Raw genomic sequence first — 21604 nt, 5'->3', positions numbered from 1 at the left:
TTTTCATATTGCACCTAAAATAGATTTTAAAATTCCAAATTAATACAATGGTTATGTTTATTTTAACCCCACTTCTCTCATTGCATTTGGTTAGGACTCAAGCAAATAAAAACAAGATCAAATGGTATCAATAGCTTAACGAGTTTATATCATTTAATCATATACATGTAATAAATTAATTATGGCTATTTTTGAAGTTAATGTGATGATTTAGCCACCTTCAAGGTACAATATTCACTTCGCCCTTTGGGCTTGGTGAATATTGTAATCCTCAGATGGCTAAATCATCATACTGACTTCAAAAACAGCAATAATCATATATTATGTTTTTAGTCACAAAACTCCCTCCTCTCCTCATATTTTTTTGTATTTCACTAAAATCATAAAGATTATTGAATTTTTTGGAAAATTGGCATAAAAAGCATTGAACTACCATACAGCAAAAAATCAGACTCTGAAGAAAACATTTATTGTAAGTAGAGATAAATTATTTGATGGTGGGTTAATTCTTCTTATGAATTTTTAATGCAATATTCTTCACAAGTTACATCATGTTCATTAATTATTCAAAAGCAGGTTACAGAAACAGAAATCTCTAATTTATACAAGACAGCTGTAATTCAGTTTCTTGGGAGGTTCTAATTTAAGTAAGGAAACAGAAATATGCTCACATATAAAGGAGGAAGTCTGTTCGCATGTGTTAATTTCAAAAACATTAGGAATATTTTTTAAAGCTCTAGAATACTCTTGGATAATGTACACTGGGCATGCAAGTTTCTTTGAGTGATTAAATAGATTGTACCAGAAATGTAGTCATTGCCATGACGATTCCACACCTTCGATTCCAAACATGGAAATCACTGGACAACATCCTCATCATTAATGGGTTAGTATAGGGCCAAGCAAAAACATACGTATATTTGTTTCCTATAGTCTAAAATGCTATTTTATAATAAATATGGATTTAATGTTTTGTCCTTTATTACCAGTTAATTTGAGAGAACTCATAGTTTTCTGCTCTGAATATTATAAACATTTTACCAAACTTAAATTTAGTAATTGGACTTTATTTGACCTTAAAAAAAATTTATCAAAATCCAGACAAACGTAAGCTGGGATTTTTTGTTATAGCTTGAAATATGTCAAAGTGTACAGTAAAACACTCTTATAGTGAACAACTTATAATGAATTGACACTTATAGTGAAGTGATTTTCATTCCACATGACTTTGAAATATAAGCAAAATGGTCACCCATGGCACTTCATTTTATTTAGTGTGTTTTATTGTATTTAGAAAAACTAAAAAGTAATGAATTTTGCACAAATGGTGAGCAAGTTTGACCAGCAAAAATAAGATATAAGATTTAAATATTGTTTCAAAAACACAGCAGGGTTTCAAAGAAAGTTAAAGATTATATATCTGTATTTTTTTCCCTTTAAAGCAAGCACTTCATACTTACCAATTACATGTATCATGTTTTTCAATTACTTGGCTACTATTGCAACAAACATACATGTCTGACACATATTAATGGGGGAAAACAATTTGTTTTGCTGAAGTAATTGAAACTTGCCATATTAATTTAAGTTTTCTGAGGACATGCATTCATCAAATCCCTATTTTTCTTGAAATATGAATATTAAAATTTGTGGTAAATACATACACCAATTCCTGCTTTTTTTTCCCTTTTTTTTTAATACTTATTTAATAAATAAGTAGTTAACATTTGGATTAAATTAAATAACCTTTGATCGCCGTAAACATATTTTGCTTCTGAAAATCCCTTTGTGATATTTTAGAAAAGGATGACAGTAATAAAATAATTAAGCTTGATTTATTCATTAAATGCCTAGTGTCATGTATTGAGCTGAGGAGAAACTGAATAAATTGTCATCAATATAGCAGCTTTATTAAATTCTTTTCCATGTGCCAATACATCACTTCTAATCTCCAGAAAACCTAGCTTTTCATTTGCTCAGATTTGTATTCAGTTTCATTTTCAGACATATAAAAGAAAAGATGCTAAGAAGCCATTAACTTGACAAGATTTGTGATTCGGCCATACAAACTTCCTATAAATGCATGGCATTTAATTTCTGATAATAGATTTGTTCTTTGCATCAATAGGTGATATTTGTGAAAATGTCAGTGCAGATAATGCTAATAACTCCCAATCCATCTTATCACAAACTTCTCCTTACCAACCAAGATAGTGTTATCATGGCTTGAAGCTTTCAGAGGAATATTAGCTTCCATTCCAATTGATGTAGGGAGTTCCGCGATTGTCAGCAAGTGGTTTGTCGAGTTGTTCGTTGATGACAGCATTTGCTACATGTAAATGCCCGTATAACTCCGAGATAGTAAAGCTTGGTCTTTCAAGTCGTCATTGTTTGTTTGTGATAGTTTTCATTGGACAGTCAATAGAAAGTTAAATTGACTGCCAGTGTAGGCACTTTCAATATTGAAGTTGGCCACGCTTCATTTGACAATATGAATATCACATAAGAAATGATGTGCCATTTTATTTTGGATGGCTTAATACCTTTGTTTCAGGAATGTACGTGTAAACAGAAAACTGGAAATAGTTTATCATACCTGATAATTGACTCACCGATCAGTGGCAACATATCTGCACTCACCTTTGTTTAAATATAAACATGTAATTGGATGTGTTAACAGAAATAAGGTGATATTTATAAAGTGTTCTGTCCAGTGCTTCTTTCCTCATAGAGACTAAAGGAGTAACTTTCAATTATCTAGCAGAAATTTTAGGAAATTTTCAGAAAATAAGTTGGATTCTGTGAGTGAAGTAGCATGGCTTGATCTTGTTGTGAATTAGTAAGATGGGCCTTGGTGGATTTGTATTGAAGTTGCAGTGACAGCTTTAGGAATGGGTACAGATGTGATGTTAAGGCATGTTCATATGTCCCATCCAAACCCTAAATACTGGAAGTTGAGCTTGGATGTTAAGTCTGTTAGCAGGGGTGGGGTAGGACAAAGAACCATCAAATTACCTTACAGACGATCCTACGGTCTCTCACGCTCTATTGTATGTGTCAGTGCAAAAATTCACAAAAGGTAAACTAGTCTCCATGCTCTCTTGTTTCATTTGTGAATTTTTTTTTTTTTTGATATTGAATTGCCATTTAAAACTGTGATTTTCGTAGTTTTTAAAAAAAAAAAATTCCAGGTAAAAATCTATATTAAGATTTTGTAACTGAATTTCCCTCCATATATTTTCAATCTTGATTAAAAAAGAAAAAAAAAAAACAAGCAAAAATCATTTCATTTTGAAATATTTTTTTACAATTTATTTTATATTTTAAAAGTGTGATAGCTATATAAAAAAAAATGTGCACACATGTTTGTATTTTGAATAAACTTAAAAAATTTCCTTAGGGTTTAATACATTTAAAAAAAAGGTTACAGAAGTCTTATTCTTGAAGTTAAAATGTTATGAATATATGTATATATGTGATAATGAATGTTTTTATATTTGTAAATGTTTAATTTTCTTTTTTTCTTTCTTTTTTTAAATTAAATGTTACTTTTTGATTATCATAATGAATCTATGGTATCTGCCATCTTTTCCTGATTCCAGCATTGGAATATAAGTAATTGTCTGAATTTCTAATTTTTATTAAAGAAATTTAAAGAAAAAAAGCATAACAAAATGTTGATACATGTATTGTTCTGGCGAAATGAAGTCTCGCAGTTCAGAGAGGGGTAGAGCCTGGTTTTAGGAATAGATTTGTCATTTTCTATTTGATGTAAATGTATATGGTGAATTTTATGCTGACCAAATTTACCTGAAGCAATTGTAAAAGTTTATAGCTTGTCATTGAAGTACTTGAAATTGAACAAGGGACTAATAAAGATACATGACTATAATGTTAAGGTAAAGTTCTAGGGATTCAACAAATCTTTGTAGAAAAGATTTCTCAACACGGAGAGAGATATGAATATCAGAATGAATAAGGTCTTTAGAATCAAATTTAGCATTAAATCTGAAATAACCTGTAGGCTGATTAAGTTAGATCAATAGAGCTTGTTCCATTTCAATACAGTTGTTTTGGAGTAAGTTTGCACTGGACATTGTTGGTTTACACTTAAACATTGCGTACGTAGATAAGATAGGGTCGTTATTGACCAAAAGAATTAAGTCAAATACAAGAATTAGTGCAAAGTTTTATTAAAGGTAGGGACATAAAAGTGGTCAGCCTGGGAAGAATGTTTGGACAGAAAATGGACATGTTGCCAAAGCCTTTGTGCTTGCTTATAACTTATAATCATGATTGATTTCTATTATGGAAGTCAAGGTGCCCCCTTGAGTCAAAGATACCATGGGTATTGGGAAGGCAACTTAATTTGATTGACCATTGCCTACCTCATGATCTAAAACTATTTGATAAATAATTATATTAAAATTTGTATGTGTGCTTGTCAAAGCTTGTCATGCATTGCAAAGTTTGTTGACAAGAATCATAAAACAGTAAGGTGATAATATGTAGACTTGCTGAGATGTTTACCCAGTAGTACATCATTAGTAAATTGATAATCTGGAGATGGATATTGTAAAAGGGATGAAAAAATTGTCATCCTGTTAATTGGTATGATAAAGTAATAACTTATATGGTCTTAAGCATATACAGTCACATGAGTATCAATCTGCTCTTTGCAATTTATGCTTCAATATTTCCAATTTGGTTGGATTAATTGACAAAAGATTGTTCAGATTCATACAGAACAGCTGTGCACAGTTGTACAGTGAATATGAATCTTAATAAAGAATTGATAAAGAAAGATGCTGTCATAAAAGTGTTAGTCTAATTTTGAGAAGAAGAAAAATGGGGTCAGTAATACAAGAGTGTTTGTTCCAGTCATTTTGGTACACAGAGATAGACTGTTCCCTTGTACATTTCACAATATTATCCTAATAAATCAAAGTTGATGTTAGCCTTAAAACATTAATGAACACATGCTTTGGCATATAAAAGTAAACAGTCAAAAGATGTATTTGTTGACTGTTGGATAAAGCATCTTGACTGGAATTTATTTCACAGGTATGGCTGTATAAAGGTGTTATTGTTTATTTTCAGACGAGGCATTCCTCAGGGATCCCTCAATGAACCATATTCTACCATCGAGACTCAGCAACCAATCCCTCCAGAGTTCCTGGATACAGTCACAGAAGCCCTAACAAGGCAAGCCAAACCTCTTATTAATGTAGTTAGGAGAAAAGAAACATTTGCTCCAAAACACTATTTAGCTCTTAAGGCCTTGTCATGTTTTGTTTATAACACAAAGAACTGGTTGAATTGGTAGTATAAATAATTTTCTTGTCCCTACTTAGTGAAATCTTTGAACAAATAATTTGGACCTAACCATCTATGTAGGCATTTACATTATGAAATGTAGTTTGTGGATGATACTATGCTCCGTGAGATAAGAAAAGGACCTGTCTTTGGTCATGAGGTAAAATGTCAAGGTCTCAATAGCAAACTTTTGACAAGTTGAATTTCTTCAATTTTTTCAATTCTTTTATTTTTATACTTATTATTATTGACATTTATTTATTTATTTTTGAATAGCAGTTTTTCATCTTTGTTGAATTTTATCTTTTTAGCAAGTGGAAAATTGATTTCCAAGATTTCCAAGGTCAAAAAATCAAATCTTATGAATGTATACTTTCCAATATTTGGAATAGGCCTGACGAAAGAGATTCTCCTAGTTAAATAGTTTTGTGATTATAAGACAATGATTTGTTTCAAGAAACTTTACCAAATTTGTTTGTTATTATGATAAATTTTTATGGATATTAATTTTTCATGATATTTTCAATACTGTGCGCTTATTCAAAGGTTATACATGTAGTATCTAACCAAACTATAAATTCAGGTGATATTTTTTTAACAGGACTAATGATACAATGTTTTCAATTTGATCAAAAGTGAAGAAAAAATCCAAATAATTGAATTCTTGTTTCATTACAGTTATCATGGAACCCCGTCTAGTAGTGGTCGATCTACTCCTACACTAACAGAGGCCCAGAGTGCCCATCCTGCCAAAGTGGGGGAATGGGGGACGGGAAACACCACGGAGAGGAGCAGTACAGGCTCCACATCCACCGGATACTCCTGGGATGTAAGTCACAGTCCCAACAAGTTTGGTCTGAATCGGTTAAGAAATGACCCCACTAGTCTTTGTGTGCTTATACGGAGAAGGCTTCAATTTGGAATTTAAATGACATGTATCTAGCAATTTGGAATCCGTCAGAAATAAATCAAACACTTTTTTTACTTTATTATTGGAGCTTTAAATAATATTTGTATGTTACCAGCATATTTTTTTTTTCAGTTCAGTCTGTAATTTTATGGTAGGATTAGTTTTTTTAAGACACATACTTTGAGGAATTTAAAAAAATTAATCAAATGTTTTCTTCTTTGTAGAACTATTATGTTGTTAGGTTGAGTAGGGAGATGTGTGGATACATTTTGTGATATAAAGACCTATTTAAAAAAAAATGTCCCAAAGATTTTCAATTTGTGACCTTAAACACTTCTAAGTAATGTTGATGTGAATTATTTTCCTGTCAGATATCAATAATAAAAAAAAAACAGATACTTTGTGCAGAAATGATTCATTATCTTGGAAAATAATTCAGAAAAGTAATGGGTGCAAATGTCACATTAAGATAATTTGATTAACATTAAATCTTTGATGTGTTGCCTTTGATAAGAGCAAACAAGTTTTAAAAAAAACAATTAAAAAAAAACAAAACTTTTGATTATAGCTAAAGAAAAAAAAATGAAAAGCCCTATACTCATTTTTAAGACCATTTACTTGAATTATTTAAACAAAAAATGCATAAAATTGTTTTTAAAAAAAAAAGAGAGAGGGAGAGATTTTGTGATGAATAGAGGTTTGATACAAAGCTTTGAGTTTTGATGTTATTAATTTCATCCTTTACTGAGATGCAGGGATGTTAATAGGACAATGGATTTTGATTATCATCTCATATTGTGATGGCAACTGTGCCACATCTGGAATCACTCAGTCCTCTTGGTTAGAAAGATGACATCATTTGACAGATTGATATCTCCATGGTGATGAAAAAATATTATGGAAGCTGTGTTAGAAATTAATATTTAACTAGCAGATATCTTGTGGACCTGTTTAAACAGAGACTACCTGGCCATTTGATAAGTGATATAAGTTTACTTGAGCCAGCAGCAGTGTCAACAAACATTAAATATTTGTTATAAATTGTTCTCTTAATCAAGATTCAAGTAGAATCAGATGCCTGAAATCTTCAGATATTCACCACACTTATGTTTTGGTTTTCAAGCAACATCAAGGAATAGTTTATCTTAGATTTATAGTCATACCTTCTTTGGCATTGTTGATTTTTTTTTTTATTGACTTTATGGCTAGGAATATATTTTCATAAAATTTGTACATTAAAATTCAAACATTCATCATCAACTAAACCCAAACTTTTTTTTATATGGGTGGTCCCCACATTTTAGGGGAACTTTACTGAAACTAGAAATAGAAATTTTGGAAAATAGTGATATCTGCTTGAGAGTGACCTTTCTAGTACCTGTATAAACTTTTTATGAAATATCATTAGTGACATGAGAAATGGCAAGCTTATGATAATATCTTTTTTTAATATGTCTCAAACATCACACAGAGTTTCCCTGATTCCTTGAATAATAAATTGAATTGAATCTTAGTTTGTATTGTTTTCTAAGAGTAATTGGGCACATACTCAGGTCCAAGCAGGCACACAGTCTGTAACAGTATATTGTTTTTGTCTTCAAGCCTAAGATTATAGAGATTTTAATCAAATTTTTGCTCTTTTGAAGATACAAATTATTTTGATATATACAGCAATTAAATCTTTGAACTTGTAACATTTAGAGAATGGTGTCCTTCTTCTTACCACCTTGAAACTGTTACCTGGCAAAACTTACAGCCAATTTCTTTTAATGCAAATTACTTTGTTTTTAACATTAAATTCAGAGTAATTATAAATTGTTAAGATAAAAATGCACTTTACATAAAGTGGTATTAGTTCTTGAAAAGATCATTTTGTGTGAACTCTTGAGACACAGAGTGGAGATGGTTCTAGTTTATAGTCCATAGAACGTCTCACTTGATTGTGATTGTATAAGGTTAAGGATGACGGTAGGATTTCTGTGTAAATGGATGGGACTCCTCTGATAGATTGATAAACAGAAAGTAAAGCCTGGATGAGTTTGTTAGATTCCCCATAACAGATAGGAAAATGAGACCAATAAAAAAAGTCAGTGGCAGTCCTTTTATGAAAATTAATGTTGCAAGATGTAAAAGCTTTTGTGAAGTTTGTCAAGCCTTTTAAAGATCCCCAGCTTACACAAATGAAAACAGCTCCTTGAAAATTATGCAACAGACAGCACAAATTTCAACTTAGTTAACAGCTTCCTTGGCAGAAATTGAGATTTTTAGTAATAACATCTTAGTGGAGAGAGAGGTCGTTCATCATTGTGACATATAGAAGTACGCTACAGCTTTAGGGCCAGGGTATTCTGGTTCTAGACTAAGTAGATTATCACACTCTCCGTGCTTTCTATTTCACATTCTAAGTGTTCTACCAATAACTGACGGCGTGATCATAACTTTCCTATCCTCTAATCAATGTGCTTTATACCAGGTAGTATCCCTGGGTTAGAAGTGGTTGACAACTCTCGGATACCTGGGATCTGTGTTGATTTATCCTGGACAAACTTTATTACTCCTCTTGCATAAATCAATATAATCAGCAATTTATGGCAAATTAATAACAAATTTTCTATTAGTTTCGGCATAATATTGTTTACAAAATGTTAAAAAATTCAAATCAGTTCATCCGTTTTCAAGGTGTTTTTTATTTACCTGAAATTGTATTCAATGCTTATTTGGCCTGCAAGTTCTCTTTAAAATGACTTTGTTAGGTGACATAGTATTTACATAACTTCAAATTTACAAGCACCCATAATTCACATACCTAAGCTTAACAAATACATTGAAGAATTACAGAACAATCAAGCTAGAAACCACACTGAGGTTTCACATTTGAACATTTAACAAATAATGTTTTTAAAACATATAATTTTCTGAACATCTTAAGTTAATTAGTTGTAAGAAAAGTACAGACAATCTAGCATATAAGAAATTCCCAGGAACTGCATATCTGATTTCCTGATATCAGAGTCTCCTAATATGGACGACTAATATCTTTCACTTAATATCCATGAGGAAGTTCTTCAGACTGCTATTATGTATAACAGAGTTCAAATAATTTTTTTCTCTTTATTTCAATACAAATCTATTCACCTTACTTGTAAATAATGTATACCTGCTTTGTTAAGAAAAAAAATTAGAAAAGTAAAATTTCACACCATTGATATGTTGATTCCCCCCCCCCCCCCTTGAAATCATAACTATCTATGCACCATTAAAGGACAACTATAGAGGGTCAAAGTCTCACAATAATAATATATAGAAAAGAAAGAATTTTTTATCAAAATTTTTAAATGATTTTACATAATTATTTTCAAATTGATTATGTTTCCTTGTGAAATGTAGATTCAGATCTCATCTAGCCATATATAGCCTTCAGGACAGAAATAAGGTCACTTTATGGGTTCAAAATTTACATATAGTTATAAATATGTAGAAAGCCTTTTATAAATAACAGGTCTCAAAACTTCCTTTTCACAAAAAAGGAATATATATTGAAATTATTTTACACTGATATGTTTATTTGCAGGAATTTGACAAACAGGCTGCAAAGACAGTACAACATTTGTTTGAGGAGATAGATTCTGTGTTGTTTGAGCAGAGTCGAGGTGCCCCGCCTTATATTCACAAGGAGTGCCAGGAATGGGGGACCCAGTTTCCACATCTCAGGTGTGTAAACATGTCCCTGTAGTTCTCAAAAGAGGGTTATATATCACTCAGTCTTGTCCTTTGTTAGATTATGGTGCGTAACAAGAAATTTGATCAGGTTATCATGGACAAACATTCATAATCAATTTTTGAGAATTTGATATTTGAAGACCACATTTGAAAATAAGCTGCAACATGTCTCAATTTTGTAATTTTGATAGGAAATATGATCACATTTGAATAGCGTACTGCTGAGCATATAGAGATTTATCCTGTTCAGTATTTGCACATTAGAAATGAAATTTAGTTTGAAAGCTTTCCCCCATTACTGTTCTAAATTTTCAGGGTTTCTTTTGGCTAAAATATGCTAAAAGCAAGTACCCTTGTAATGTTTTATCAATAAAAACATTGCTAGCTCAAGCATACTAAATACATGTATGTGAAATTTTAATGCATCATTTTGTTCTGTAGATTATGTGTTGAATAAGCTTGTAGAAATCCCTTCATTTGATTAGATGTTAGTAGGGCTCTGCTCTTTGGGTGCCCTGTAGTAATCAGTTGGTTTGTATGTCTGTCTATTAGTCTGATATCAGGCCTGGAACATATCCTCTTACTTTCTGAGATTCTTACTCAAACCTCAGAGTCATTCAGGTACTGAGTAAATTCCTTGTTTGGAGTAATTTTTTTTTCATTTTTTTTATTCCCAATCTGTTTCAAACTTCACTTAAAAAAGGTCCGTGGGTAATAAGTGTGCTGGAAAATGGAACCATACTTCTAACTCAGAGATCAAAGTGAAAAAAAAATATCTTAGTATAACAACTTTATTCAGAGTATACATGTATATTCTCCCTTCTTGGCCCTCTGATTTAAATTTCACCCAAAGATGTGTCCTAGGGTAAGGGATTTACAATGACCTTGAGCCAAGTTTAGGATCAAAGGTCTAGGTCACTCCTCATCTTTTCTCCTTGGCTTATCTACTCTCTATCCAGGGCATATATTTTATTAAATATTGTAGGATATTTTCCTTCTTTTGGCCCACCTACACCCTTAGAATGTCCCAAAAGATTTGCAAAGATAAACCAATGGTTAAGAATGAAGTCTTTGTCAAGTCTTCATTCTTTCTTCCCTGTCCTATAGTTGTTTTGTCAGATTATATTTGTGTGGATTTTACTGTTTAATACATTAATTTATATCAATATAAAGCCAGAATTTAATGCATACATCTTATTTTATATTCCACAGAATACTGGGAAATCAGCTAATGAGTCCAAAGGACCAGGGATTTCAGCTGATTGAACGAGAGGGGTCACGACCTATGACAGGAAATCTTGGATTGGTGGATGTTACAGAGACTGAGATTGCAGATACTCAAGATATTCAGGGGTCAGTTAATATCCACTGTCCAGATACACAGTATATTAGTTCATATCCACTGTCAATATCTAGTAATATATCAGGATTAAAACTTCACTATCTATGCTGATCAATAGCTATTTTTGGCAGATCACAAATTTGAAGGATTTCAGGTTGGTGGAAAATATTTTGGTGAATTTTATTCCGTTTATATATTGGGTGCATTTGTTAAATATGTTCTTAAACCCTAAAAGGTAACAAAGTTTACATCAAATATTTACAAGTATATACAAATGTGTTATGCATGCATATTCACCAACATACTGCATTCACATCTCAGACATATAGAAAATTGCCCAGTACTTTCTTGATTATACATAAACATGGAAAAATCAAGTGTATATGAAATTAAAAAAAACAAATTCGATGATTTTTATTTTGGTAAATTAATCTTTACATATTGCCGAAATAAGCCCAAATCCCCCCCCCCCCCCCCCCCCCCAAAAAAAAAAAAACAGCTAGATGGTAAATTTATACAGGAGACAGTGTGGTTTTAAATCTATAAAAGTATCCATGGGAACCTTCAATCTATTGATTTTTTCATTATTGATTGAAAAAAATGAAATTGTATCTCTGTTATTTAGTGGTCATGTATGAATAAATCTTAAATGTCACAGTAAATTTCATATTTTGGTTCCAATTAATGTACCCATGATAATGAGGTAAAGTTCCTATCAATAATTAAGCTTCCAATGATTAGATCATTTCTAATTCAAACTTGCTACACCATAGAGTTTTCTCTAGTCATATTGCATTACCCGAGGTAGATATGATCAACTGGATAACTTTACAAGGATGGAGAAAATTAAACTTTAAATATTTATTGTTCCTGTTTATTAGTTTCCATAGCAATCATTCTGCATAATTTTGATAAGCCTGTCTGAATTAGGTTGATACATTTAACAACTTGTAGGAATTATGCGGTGCAGTCAGATAACCAATATTTGATGTCCTTTGTACCCTGGGGAGAATCATTAGTCTGTAATGCTGAGTCACTCTGCTATCTCTTCTGTGTACATTGTGCATACATGCACAAATGATTATTTTTCTCATCTTCTGGTGTGTGTCCTTAAGCAGAGAAATTATTTAGGTCTGTGCCTGGAAACTCAATATTGATGAGTAACAAGTGAAGTCTGAAAAACTCATTTCTTTCTTAAGCTCACCTGGACCAAAGATCTAAACGAGCTTATACTCTCAATTAGGGCTGTGTATTGAGCAAAAAATTTTCGATACGATACTATATTTTAAAATGCGATATATTGGAATTCTTTAACAAGTCTATCAAAGAAGTCTTATTAATCATTTTATGCATGAATTTTATAAAAACTGATTGTTTTACAACTCATTTCAAAGTTCTCATCTCACTGTCATTACAAATTACACTTGAAATTCAAACTTTTAGTGACTGTAAAATCAACATGTTAAATAAAGGTGTCTACGTATTTTGTAATAATTATCTAAGATGCCCTACCTCCTTAATGATTATATCATTTTTGATCAATTTTAATTGAAAACAGTTTAAAAATACAAACTTTGGTGATTGAAATTTCCAACTTTTTCACAGAATTAAGACCGTGGAACATTAACTGGCAAAATTGGAAATATGCAACTTACGTCATTTCCATATGTCGCAGTCAAACACTTGATGATATACAATGAAATGGGCGGGTACAATTTGACACGGACGTCTGCAAAAACATTGGATTGAAATTGCAATTCGAAATTCATTTTCAATCCACTTGAACTATTTTTCGCAAAGTTATAATGTATGATCGAAACGACAAATAATTTCAGTTCCCAAATACGTATAGTTTGAAATTAATGTATAACAATTTTCTATTTTGAGGACAAACAAAAGTTATAGAAGATATAGTTACATGTATATTCTTTTAGGGGAAGACCATTTGATTCTAGAAGTTGGGGGGGGGGGGGGGGCTGGCAAATTTTGTCGAATCAGACTATTTATGGTTATGTCTCACATGAAAGAATATATTAAAAATTTGTAGGATGACAAAAAACATTATTTATTTTCTTCTTCACTGAAAAAAATTTGAAATTCAATTTCAATCCATCTGAGCTGTTTTCAAACCTTAAGTGTGAATGTATGATTCAAAAGACAAATAAATTCAATTCCCAAATACATATTGTTTGAAATTCATATTTATATGAGTTTTTAAGCCTATAATTTTAAGGACATGTCAAAGTCCTAGAATACAGAGATTATTTTTTCAGGGGACGGCCATTTGATTCTAGAAGGGGGGGGGGGGGCTGTCAAAAATTGTCGAGTCAGATCATGCCTTCACATGAAGAATATATTAATTTCTAGGATGACAAGAGCTTTATTATTTATTTTTTTTTCTTCTCTGAAAAATGTTTGACAGACAAAAACAGGGAGGGGTTGTCCAAACTAAAATAAAACGTTCTTATTCATTTCCAAGATCGTTCAGCCCCCCCCCCTCCAACCCCCCAACCACCCAACACACACATACCAAACAGAAATCAAATATTTGTCCCTTTATATTTCTTAAAAACATGGGATCGAAAAATTCTGATTTATATATATTTCAAATTATTTGTCTTCTGTGTCAATCAGTAACACCGTGCGTTCTAGCATAGCTGAGGTGGATTGAAAATGAATTTCGAATTGCAGTTTCAATCCAATGTTTTCGCAGATGTCCGTGTCGAATTGTACCCGCCCATTTCATTGTCTATCATTAAATGTTTTGACTGTAACGATGAAAATGACGTAAGCTGCATATTTCCAATTTTGCCAGTTAATGTTCCTCGGTCTTATATGAAAAACTACTTGACCGATATGTATTGGAAGTCATTTTTTCGATACGATATATTCTTGAATATCAATACGTATCAATATGTTGATACAGCCCTACTCTCAATGCATGTCTTTGAGTACCTCTAATTGTAAAATTTTCAGGAAAATCTTTTTCTAAAACAGTAATGCCATTTTAAATCAAACTTGCTCAATATTAACATATTTTAGTGATAAACTATGAAAACTGACACTAGCACTGAGACCCACACATCAAAAGTTTTTAAAAGTGTTTAGTCAGGTACCCAATGCTAAAGTTGAGAAGCCTTCAAAGAAATGCATCAGTAAATGTTGCCTTGTTTCTTCTGTAGATTATCATTATCAGGGAAAAGTGTTCGAGTTAGGAAGCCACCTGTTGAGGCTCGCTCAAACAGACATGGGGTGGATGCTCCTATTACTGAGTTCACTCATCTAGAGGAGGAAATCTTTGAGCAGGAGGGAGAGTATGAAGAAATCATAGCAATTGAATATAGAGATCTGTAAGTCTTTTGTGTTTAGATGTCACGTTATACTGTAAATTCCTTATTTTTCACGAGTGGACAGTTAATCAAAAGATTTTACATGGATTTTAGCACCATAAAAATAAAAGCGAGTAATTTTATTTCACGAGTGGTGTTTCTTGCGAAATTACGCGATAATTTATTCCTCGCATATCTAATGGAATCTACAGTAGTTAAGGTCATGTATCTTATTTAACTTAAAGAGTACAAAAACCAATATGATGTTGTAGATATGAGGACAGTTCAAATGACAAGAAACAGTTAACCCCCAGGAGAAGAAGGGTAGGCTACCCTCCGATAACCCCCAATGCCAGTATCAAAGACAGTGTGATCAGCTCTGCATTTGACAATATATGGCAGGAGGTAGGATAAAAATGTCAGTTCAGAAATACCAGTATGCCTTTCCCCCTCACAACGAAAGTTGGAGGGGATATAGTAATGTGCTTGTGTGTGTTGGTGAGGGAGTGAGTTTGTGCATATCAGAATTTATGCAAGTAGTAATTCATATAAGAATCATTGTGTTCTGTAGCGAGGGGATGTTCCACTTTGCAGAGCCCATGATCATCCTGGACATAACTATTACTGTATCTTTTCAGTAACATGTTTTGTTTAGTACTGTCCTTATTGGAGGTCAGTTTGAATTATATTACTTTGTCAGTTGCTTTCAACAAAAATGTATTCTTCTTCAGATTGTTTCATGGATGCAGCCACTTACAAGAAAATACACAGCTATGGTCCTTGGTAAGTAAGATATTTACAGTGATGGATGTGATATAAATAGTATTACTTCTGTTTTTTATGCTATAATTTATTTGTCTTTTGTTCTGCAGATGAGAGTAAGCCTATTCGAATTCCAATATTAGAGCAGATCCGTCCCGATCACCTTTTACCCCCCTCCCGGGAAACGTCCTTCAGCTTCCTTAACAACAAGGTACTAGATATTAAGCTGAAGCTTCAGCTAATCAGTTGTACACAGACTTTTGTGGTTTGTAATATAAATACCTATTGCTTGTTTTGTGCAGATTCAGAGGTCCAATACTACAATAGGAGTGACTGGGCCTCGATTAGAGAATGTTCTTCACATATCTACAAAGAAACTACAGAGTCGGGAAACTACGTCCCTCCAGTAAGCAGTATTTACAAAGAAAATGGCAACAATATATGACTATGAAGTGATTAATTAATATTTTTCAAGTTCATAGGATCTGTTTATTTACTTTCTGATGAAATCAGAAGCTGAACATAAAACTCTGCATGTAGATCTGTGTGTTAGAAATTATAACATTTTTGAACTTATTTATTTACATTGTCTTTTGTAGCGACTCTGACCCAATTATCAACACAGCCCGTCCTGCCTCTAGTGCTAACCCTTCTCTGAAGACCCCCAATCGTCCTTACAGTGTCAAATTGACCCAGCAGAGAGGGACACGCAGTGGTCTTGTCAGACTTGCCCCTATAGACAGGTCCAGAACTCCCAATGTGGTAAGAGTTCGGATGACAATAGTATTTTTTTTTCAGTTTGTTTTATGGATGCCATATTTTGTTTACCAGTACTTAAGATATGTTTTATTTGTTTAGCTTATCAGAGAGACAAAACACAGAGTGAGTTTTCTATTGTCTTTTTATTCCCTATATTTCTGTGGTTGGAGGGTTATTTATGGACATGGCAAGCAATAATATACAAAATCATGCCATATACCAATTTTCTTTAGTTATAGAATATTTGTGAATCATGTTACAGCTACTTATTTCTACTTGACATAGGTCAATAGAGCTAAAGGAAATGGGAATTCTAACAGCTGAAACTTTAACATAATCTTAAACCATATGTATAATGTTAATCTATGAGTCCATTTGTCATTTTTTGTTGGGTATGTGCTCCATTTCTCAATTTTCTGTCATCTTTTTAACCACATTGTAAAATGATCTAGATGTGTATTTGTAGACTTGTCAGCATAGTGTAAATGTACTATCTAGTTAGAAGCTAGACAGATAAGTTTCCAAAATGAATACATTTGTAATACATAGTTAACTCAGCTAAGAATTCCTACTTTACTTTTTCAGACTTCACTTATTTAAATGTCTGTGAAATACATAATAATATTTTCATAAAAATAAGGGAGAAAAAATTTGAATTCCAATTTAATGGTGGAGTAATATTAGCAGTAGAATGGAATTATTGTTAAGGTATCCGACCCATAATAGCTTCATATTCAGTGAAATTGAATGCTTAACAGATACATGTATATGGGCTGAACACTCATTATACATGTATTTAGGCATAATTTTTTGTTTTAGTATCAGTGTATAAGAGCAGAATGTGTCAATTTATGATATTGTCCTGTCCTTGAAAAGGTATTCCCCTTTGCTTTTTAATCAACAAAAAATCAATTCTAAAAAATTAGGTTTCAATCATTTTCTATTCCTAATGATTAAATACATCTTTCCAACACAGCATTTATTGATATTCTTAATATTTAATTTTCTATTTTTAAAAATTTGCTTGCCCCCATAGACCTCAAGGCAATCTTCCTTGATTAATTACTGCTTAGGTAATTATATTTTTGAAAAATTTCCCTTGGTAAATCATTTCCTTCTTTAAGATGTTTTGAATTAATATCAGAGCATTTTATGTTTGATGGATATTTAAGGTTAGAAAATTAGATCCTAATATGGGTCGGATACCTTAATTATAATCAACATGTGTCGGACAGTTTCACAGGTGCATGAATATTAAGCATGCAGATAACATAAAATATGTCAAAAGCATTTGAGGTTAAAAGTGTTGGGAACAATATTCATAAGTCATCACCTAGAAGTCAAATTTCTCATGTTGTCAATGTTACATGAAGAAAAAACAGGAAAAGTATAAATAAGCTACATTTTCAGGAGGATGAAAAACCTGGACCAAGTGGTGCACTCAAAGTAACTCGTCTTACCCCACAAAGTGAACGTCTCTCCTCCCCACCCACCCATCACCAAAGAAATGGGACCCTGCCCCCACTAGGCTCTGAACAGGATGTAGTTGCCAGTCCTAGTCAGAGCAGAACACAGGTACTGGATCACAAAGATTTCAGAAAATCTTATTCTTCTGTCCATGCTCTTTAGATGTTTTGCTCTGATGTATGTTTTATAAATGTTTATTTATCTTTACTGTTGAGTAGATTACATACTTTATTATAGACTTTGTTTATTTATGTATGTTTTATATATACAAGACATCATGGTGAATGGATTTTTTTTTTTTTACCGCATCTGTACTCTTTTTTTTTTTTTAAATAAACCACGTTTTTGTCTGCTTTTAGAAAAAAGTGTATAGTGCAAATCGTGCAAGTAGTGCTGTAGATAAGGATATCCGAAGCTTTAGAGATAGGTACCCAATGCCGTCTGATACCCGACCAAGTACAACCCATGCCATGCGGGTAAGTCAGGGAAACAAAGTCCTATCTCCCGTCAGTCTTGTCAAAATCAATGTATCAGTTCTCATCAAAATCAGTCCAGCTATGTCAACTATCATCAAAATTAGTCTTTGCTTTATTTCTAGGCTTCTTATTAAAATGGGAAACTTAATATTGAATAACTTTCAGTATTTATGTTTTATAGAAAAATATATTGACATTGTAGCTTACTCTGCTTATTTAATCTTGCTATATATCTGTCTTCTTTGACACAGTATGTGAGTTCAGTCAATATTTTTATCATGAATTTTCTGCTTTCACTTGGTTTAAAACAAAGGCCTGATGAATCCTTGAAGAGTGCCATTTATATGTAGATGGTTATAAAGTATAAATATCAAGTGGACAATTTTCCTGTTTTGGCCTTGTTGATGAAATACATTACACTTATATAACTTATGTGTCTTGCAGTCTGATACACCTTTGGGAGGAAACACCTCACGGAGAGCCTCCACTCCATTTGGAGGGTTCAATCCTGTCCCCCAGAGGAGCACCCAAATGATAGGTAATCAAATTCCACACTGCTCCATGTAAAAAAGCACAGAAAGATGATTGAGATTATTCTTCGAGTAGGAAATTTTTCTTTCTTTAATATATTTACTGATCCTAATAAGTTTTACAAAATTATTTTAAAGGTGCATCCATGTTGGGAATAACGGGTAGTGGACTACAACCTTCTTCAGAAATAGGTCACCTGACCAACTATCCCCCAGACATAATGGAGGATGCAGAGGTCAATCTAGACTACCACAATCAGTGGAGTAAGTCTTCTAACAGTATCGGTGATGGGGATGTTTGTTATTTTTTACTGTTCTAAATAATGTCTTAGAGTAGAAAATCTGTCATTGATAGTATATACTGGTAGTCATTTTCAGCAACATTATAAACAAAACTGAAAAAATGCTGCACACAGTTTACAGTTTGACAAACTTCCAAGTAGGATGAACAACACATTGAATAGTAGCATGTAGAACTAGGCATGATGGCTGCAAGTTGTGTTGTCACTGAGACATGAAAATGCATGTTGTTTGAAATATAGAGAATATGTTTACAATTGAAGATCCATTAATAAATAATATTTGCTTTTAAGCAATATTAGTTTAACAAGCTTATTAACAGTTAGTTGACTTTTATAGTCAAGTGCACTTTAGTTGTACAGAGAGGTGAAGGTCTAGAATCACAATTAGAAACCTCTAATCTCTGTCACCTAGTACTTTGTATTTATGAAAGTATTAGTAAAGAGTTCAAGTGATTAAACCTTGTTCTATTTTGATTTCATTTTTCAGCACCACCCGATAAGGGCATAGACACTGCCTGGGGGGTCTGAGGTAGCCTATTCACTGTCACCACACCGAGTGCAGAGATATCACAAAAAATATATCACTATTATATTCTAATGTTACATTGCATGAACTTTTCAGCTTTGCTTTTTTGACTTTCCAGAGTTGTCAGTTTTTGGAGTTAAAATGTGTTTCACAGTTTCTTGATTTCACATAGAACTCAAAAATAGTCAGATTTTTAAGAAATTGTTAATGCAATAAGAGTCTGATTTAGTTAACAATAAACTAGTGGATTGTTCTGTTACAACAGGTCCAAAGCATCTTTTATCACCAAAATTCCCAGATAGCTGAGGTAAAGCCCCGCCCCTCACTCGTGGGAGTTACCCAAATGTTTACTTCTTGTTTACTTGACAAGAATTTCTTCTTTTTTTATTCCATTAACATTTCTTATTTGCAGTTTGATGCACCATTAATTGTGTGACTGAACTTATTTGAATTTCATTTTTAAGTTAAAAATTTCCTATATATCATGTTATTTAAAATGTTTGTGTTAAAAAGAATTGTGAAATTTTACCTGTAATAATTAGATGTGCCTAGAAGTGTGATACATATTTGTAGAAGTTTAAGATGGTGTATCAATGTATTTCTCCTTCACCTTGATTCTGGTTCTCCTCTGTCATTCCTGTGTGATTTTTAAAAAAAAAATTATTCTTAAAGTCCTAGCTCTCTCCTTCACTTGGAAATAACAGTTACCCCTTAAACAATAATAGGAAATAAATTTATGAATTTTTATCTTTCTAAAAGTCATTGTAATAAAGCTTATTCTTTCAGATGATTGTATAAACATATATCGGTGACAAGAATTATACATGTATTTGGTACTGAAATGATCTATGTTGTATACATTTTTGTTTTTATCCATTGTAGCCCCCTCTCCTCCCAGTCATCACAATCCATACAGACGATATCGGCATAGTTCTATGGTGAGATCTTAGCCACAAGACTATATCCCTGCCCTAACAAGTGCCAAATCTAAACCAGACAGTGGAGACAAATGTCCTCCCTCTCAGTAGATCTGTCCTGCCAGATCTGGGTTCACACTCCCCTCCCACGGGAGAACTGTTTATTCTGCCACAATGAGTGAATTCCAAGGAAAGCCAGCATTCCCTGGGAGCCCAGGAGACATTCAGGAATGAACATGAGAAGAGTTGTAGTATTGGCAATTCACATTTCTTGTAGTCTTGTTATGATTTGTTGGATTGTGACAATAGTGTGTCTTGTAATCAAATATGGTGCAGAATCTCATACCCAGATAATATCAAGCATCAAAAAGCCACAAGGAATTGCTTGGAAAGGGAACTAACTCATTCATGTCCTCCACATGATCTCCATCGTTTAATGTTTACTGTGATATATATACATATATATAACTGTTTGTGACTGACCCTTTAGAATAACTGTGTATGTAGACCACTCCCTGTGCATTGCTTTTAGATATTGAATCAGGCAGCTAAGGGTTTGATCTAGAACTTGGTGACAATAAGTCTCTACCTCCAGTTTTAAGTTCAAAGCATCCCCTGTGTTACAGATCTGAAAGTCAAATTTTCTGTGATTTTATTAATTTGAACACGTCCATTCCCATTAAAAAAAAATCATCATTTTTTTTATTGGAAATATTTTTACTCAGACAGACTTGTGTTGCCGTTTACATGTTAATACATTAGGCATGCCTCATCACTGTGATAAAATGGCATTTATATTCTATGTATATTCAGGTTATGATTTATATAGCTGGGTTTTGTTTTGATTTTTTTTTTTTTGGCCAAAATTGAAAAGGATAGGCACAATATTTAACTGCATGATATTCATCTTTATTGAATGTGTCACTTTCAAAGATCAGGCATAATCTTCATCCCAGCGTCCAGATTTAGTGGAGTTTCTATATAAAGTCTCTACAATGATTTTGTAGCATTTTTTTGTTGTTTCCTCAGAGACAGTTTTGTTGTCATGGTGTCTTTGTAAAACTGTTACCTTCATACACTGTTGATACATGCTGCCATGGAAACACGCCATAAACATTGTAAACGTAATCTCAGGGTTTCTGTAAATAGTTATGCAATCATATGTGGATTGTACACAGAATTGTGTGCATTGGCAGTTATGATATAGAAAATATTTTTTTTTAGTCTGTGCAGGCTTCTGATGTATAA

At 32.6% G+C, this 21604-nt stretch overlaps 2 protein-coding genes across 2 annotated transcripts in view; one reads left to right on the top strand and one right to left on the bottom strand.

Annotated features, from left to right (window-relative positions):
* LOC133204393 (polycystin-2-like) overlaps positions 1-21604 on the bottom strand; it is a 271638-nt gene that overhangs the window by 188255 nt on the left and 61779 nt on the right. The gene's annotated exons all lie outside the window — the stretch shown is intronic.
* The window catches only part of LOC133204378 (protein FAM149B1-like), a 19799-nt gene continuing 98 nt past the window's right edge, over positions 1904-21604 (top strand). Inside the window, exons 1-17 of the mRNA XM_061340094.1 lie at positions 1904-3079; positions 5101-5205; positions 5995-6145; positions 9798-9937; positions 11159-11299; positions 14471-14638; positions 14890-15022; positions 15349-15400; positions 15490-15590; positions 15682-15785; positions 15979-16141; positions 16238-16261; positions 17549-17713; positions 17965-18081; positions 18526-18619; positions 18750-18875; positions 20322-21604. The exon at positions 20322-21604 is cut by the window's right edge and continues 98 nt beyond it. Coding sequence (XP_061196078.1) covers positions 2892-3079; positions 5101-5205; positions 5995-6145; positions 9798-9937; positions 11159-11299; positions 14471-14638; positions 14890-15022; positions 15349-15400; positions 15490-15590; positions 15682-15785; positions 15979-16141; positions 16238-16261; positions 17549-17713; positions 17965-18081; positions 18526-18619; positions 18750-18875; positions 20322-20389 — 2040 coding nt within the window. The 5' untranslated portion in view covers positions 1904-2891 and the 3' untranslated portion in view covers positions 20390-21604. The remainder of the gene's footprint in view (positions 3080-5100; positions 5206-5994; positions 6146-9797; positions 9938-11158; positions 11300-14470; positions 14639-14889; positions 15023-15348; positions 15401-15489; positions 15591-15681; positions 15786-15978; positions 16142-16237; positions 16262-17548; positions 17714-17964; positions 18082-18525; positions 18620-18749; positions 18876-20321) is intronic.

The sequence above is a fragment of the Saccostrea echinata genome, unplaced genomic scaffold, assembly GCF_033153115.1.
Source record: "Saccostrea echinata isolate AGI-Se365-2 ecotype Australia unplaced genomic scaffold, CSIRO_AGI_Sech_v1 ptg000053l, whole genome shotgun sequence".
NCBI lineage: Eukaryota > Metazoa > Mollusca > Bivalvia > Ostreida > Ostreidae > Saccostrea > Saccostrea echinata.
This window is presented reverse-complemented; position numbering and strand designations above follow the sequence as displayed.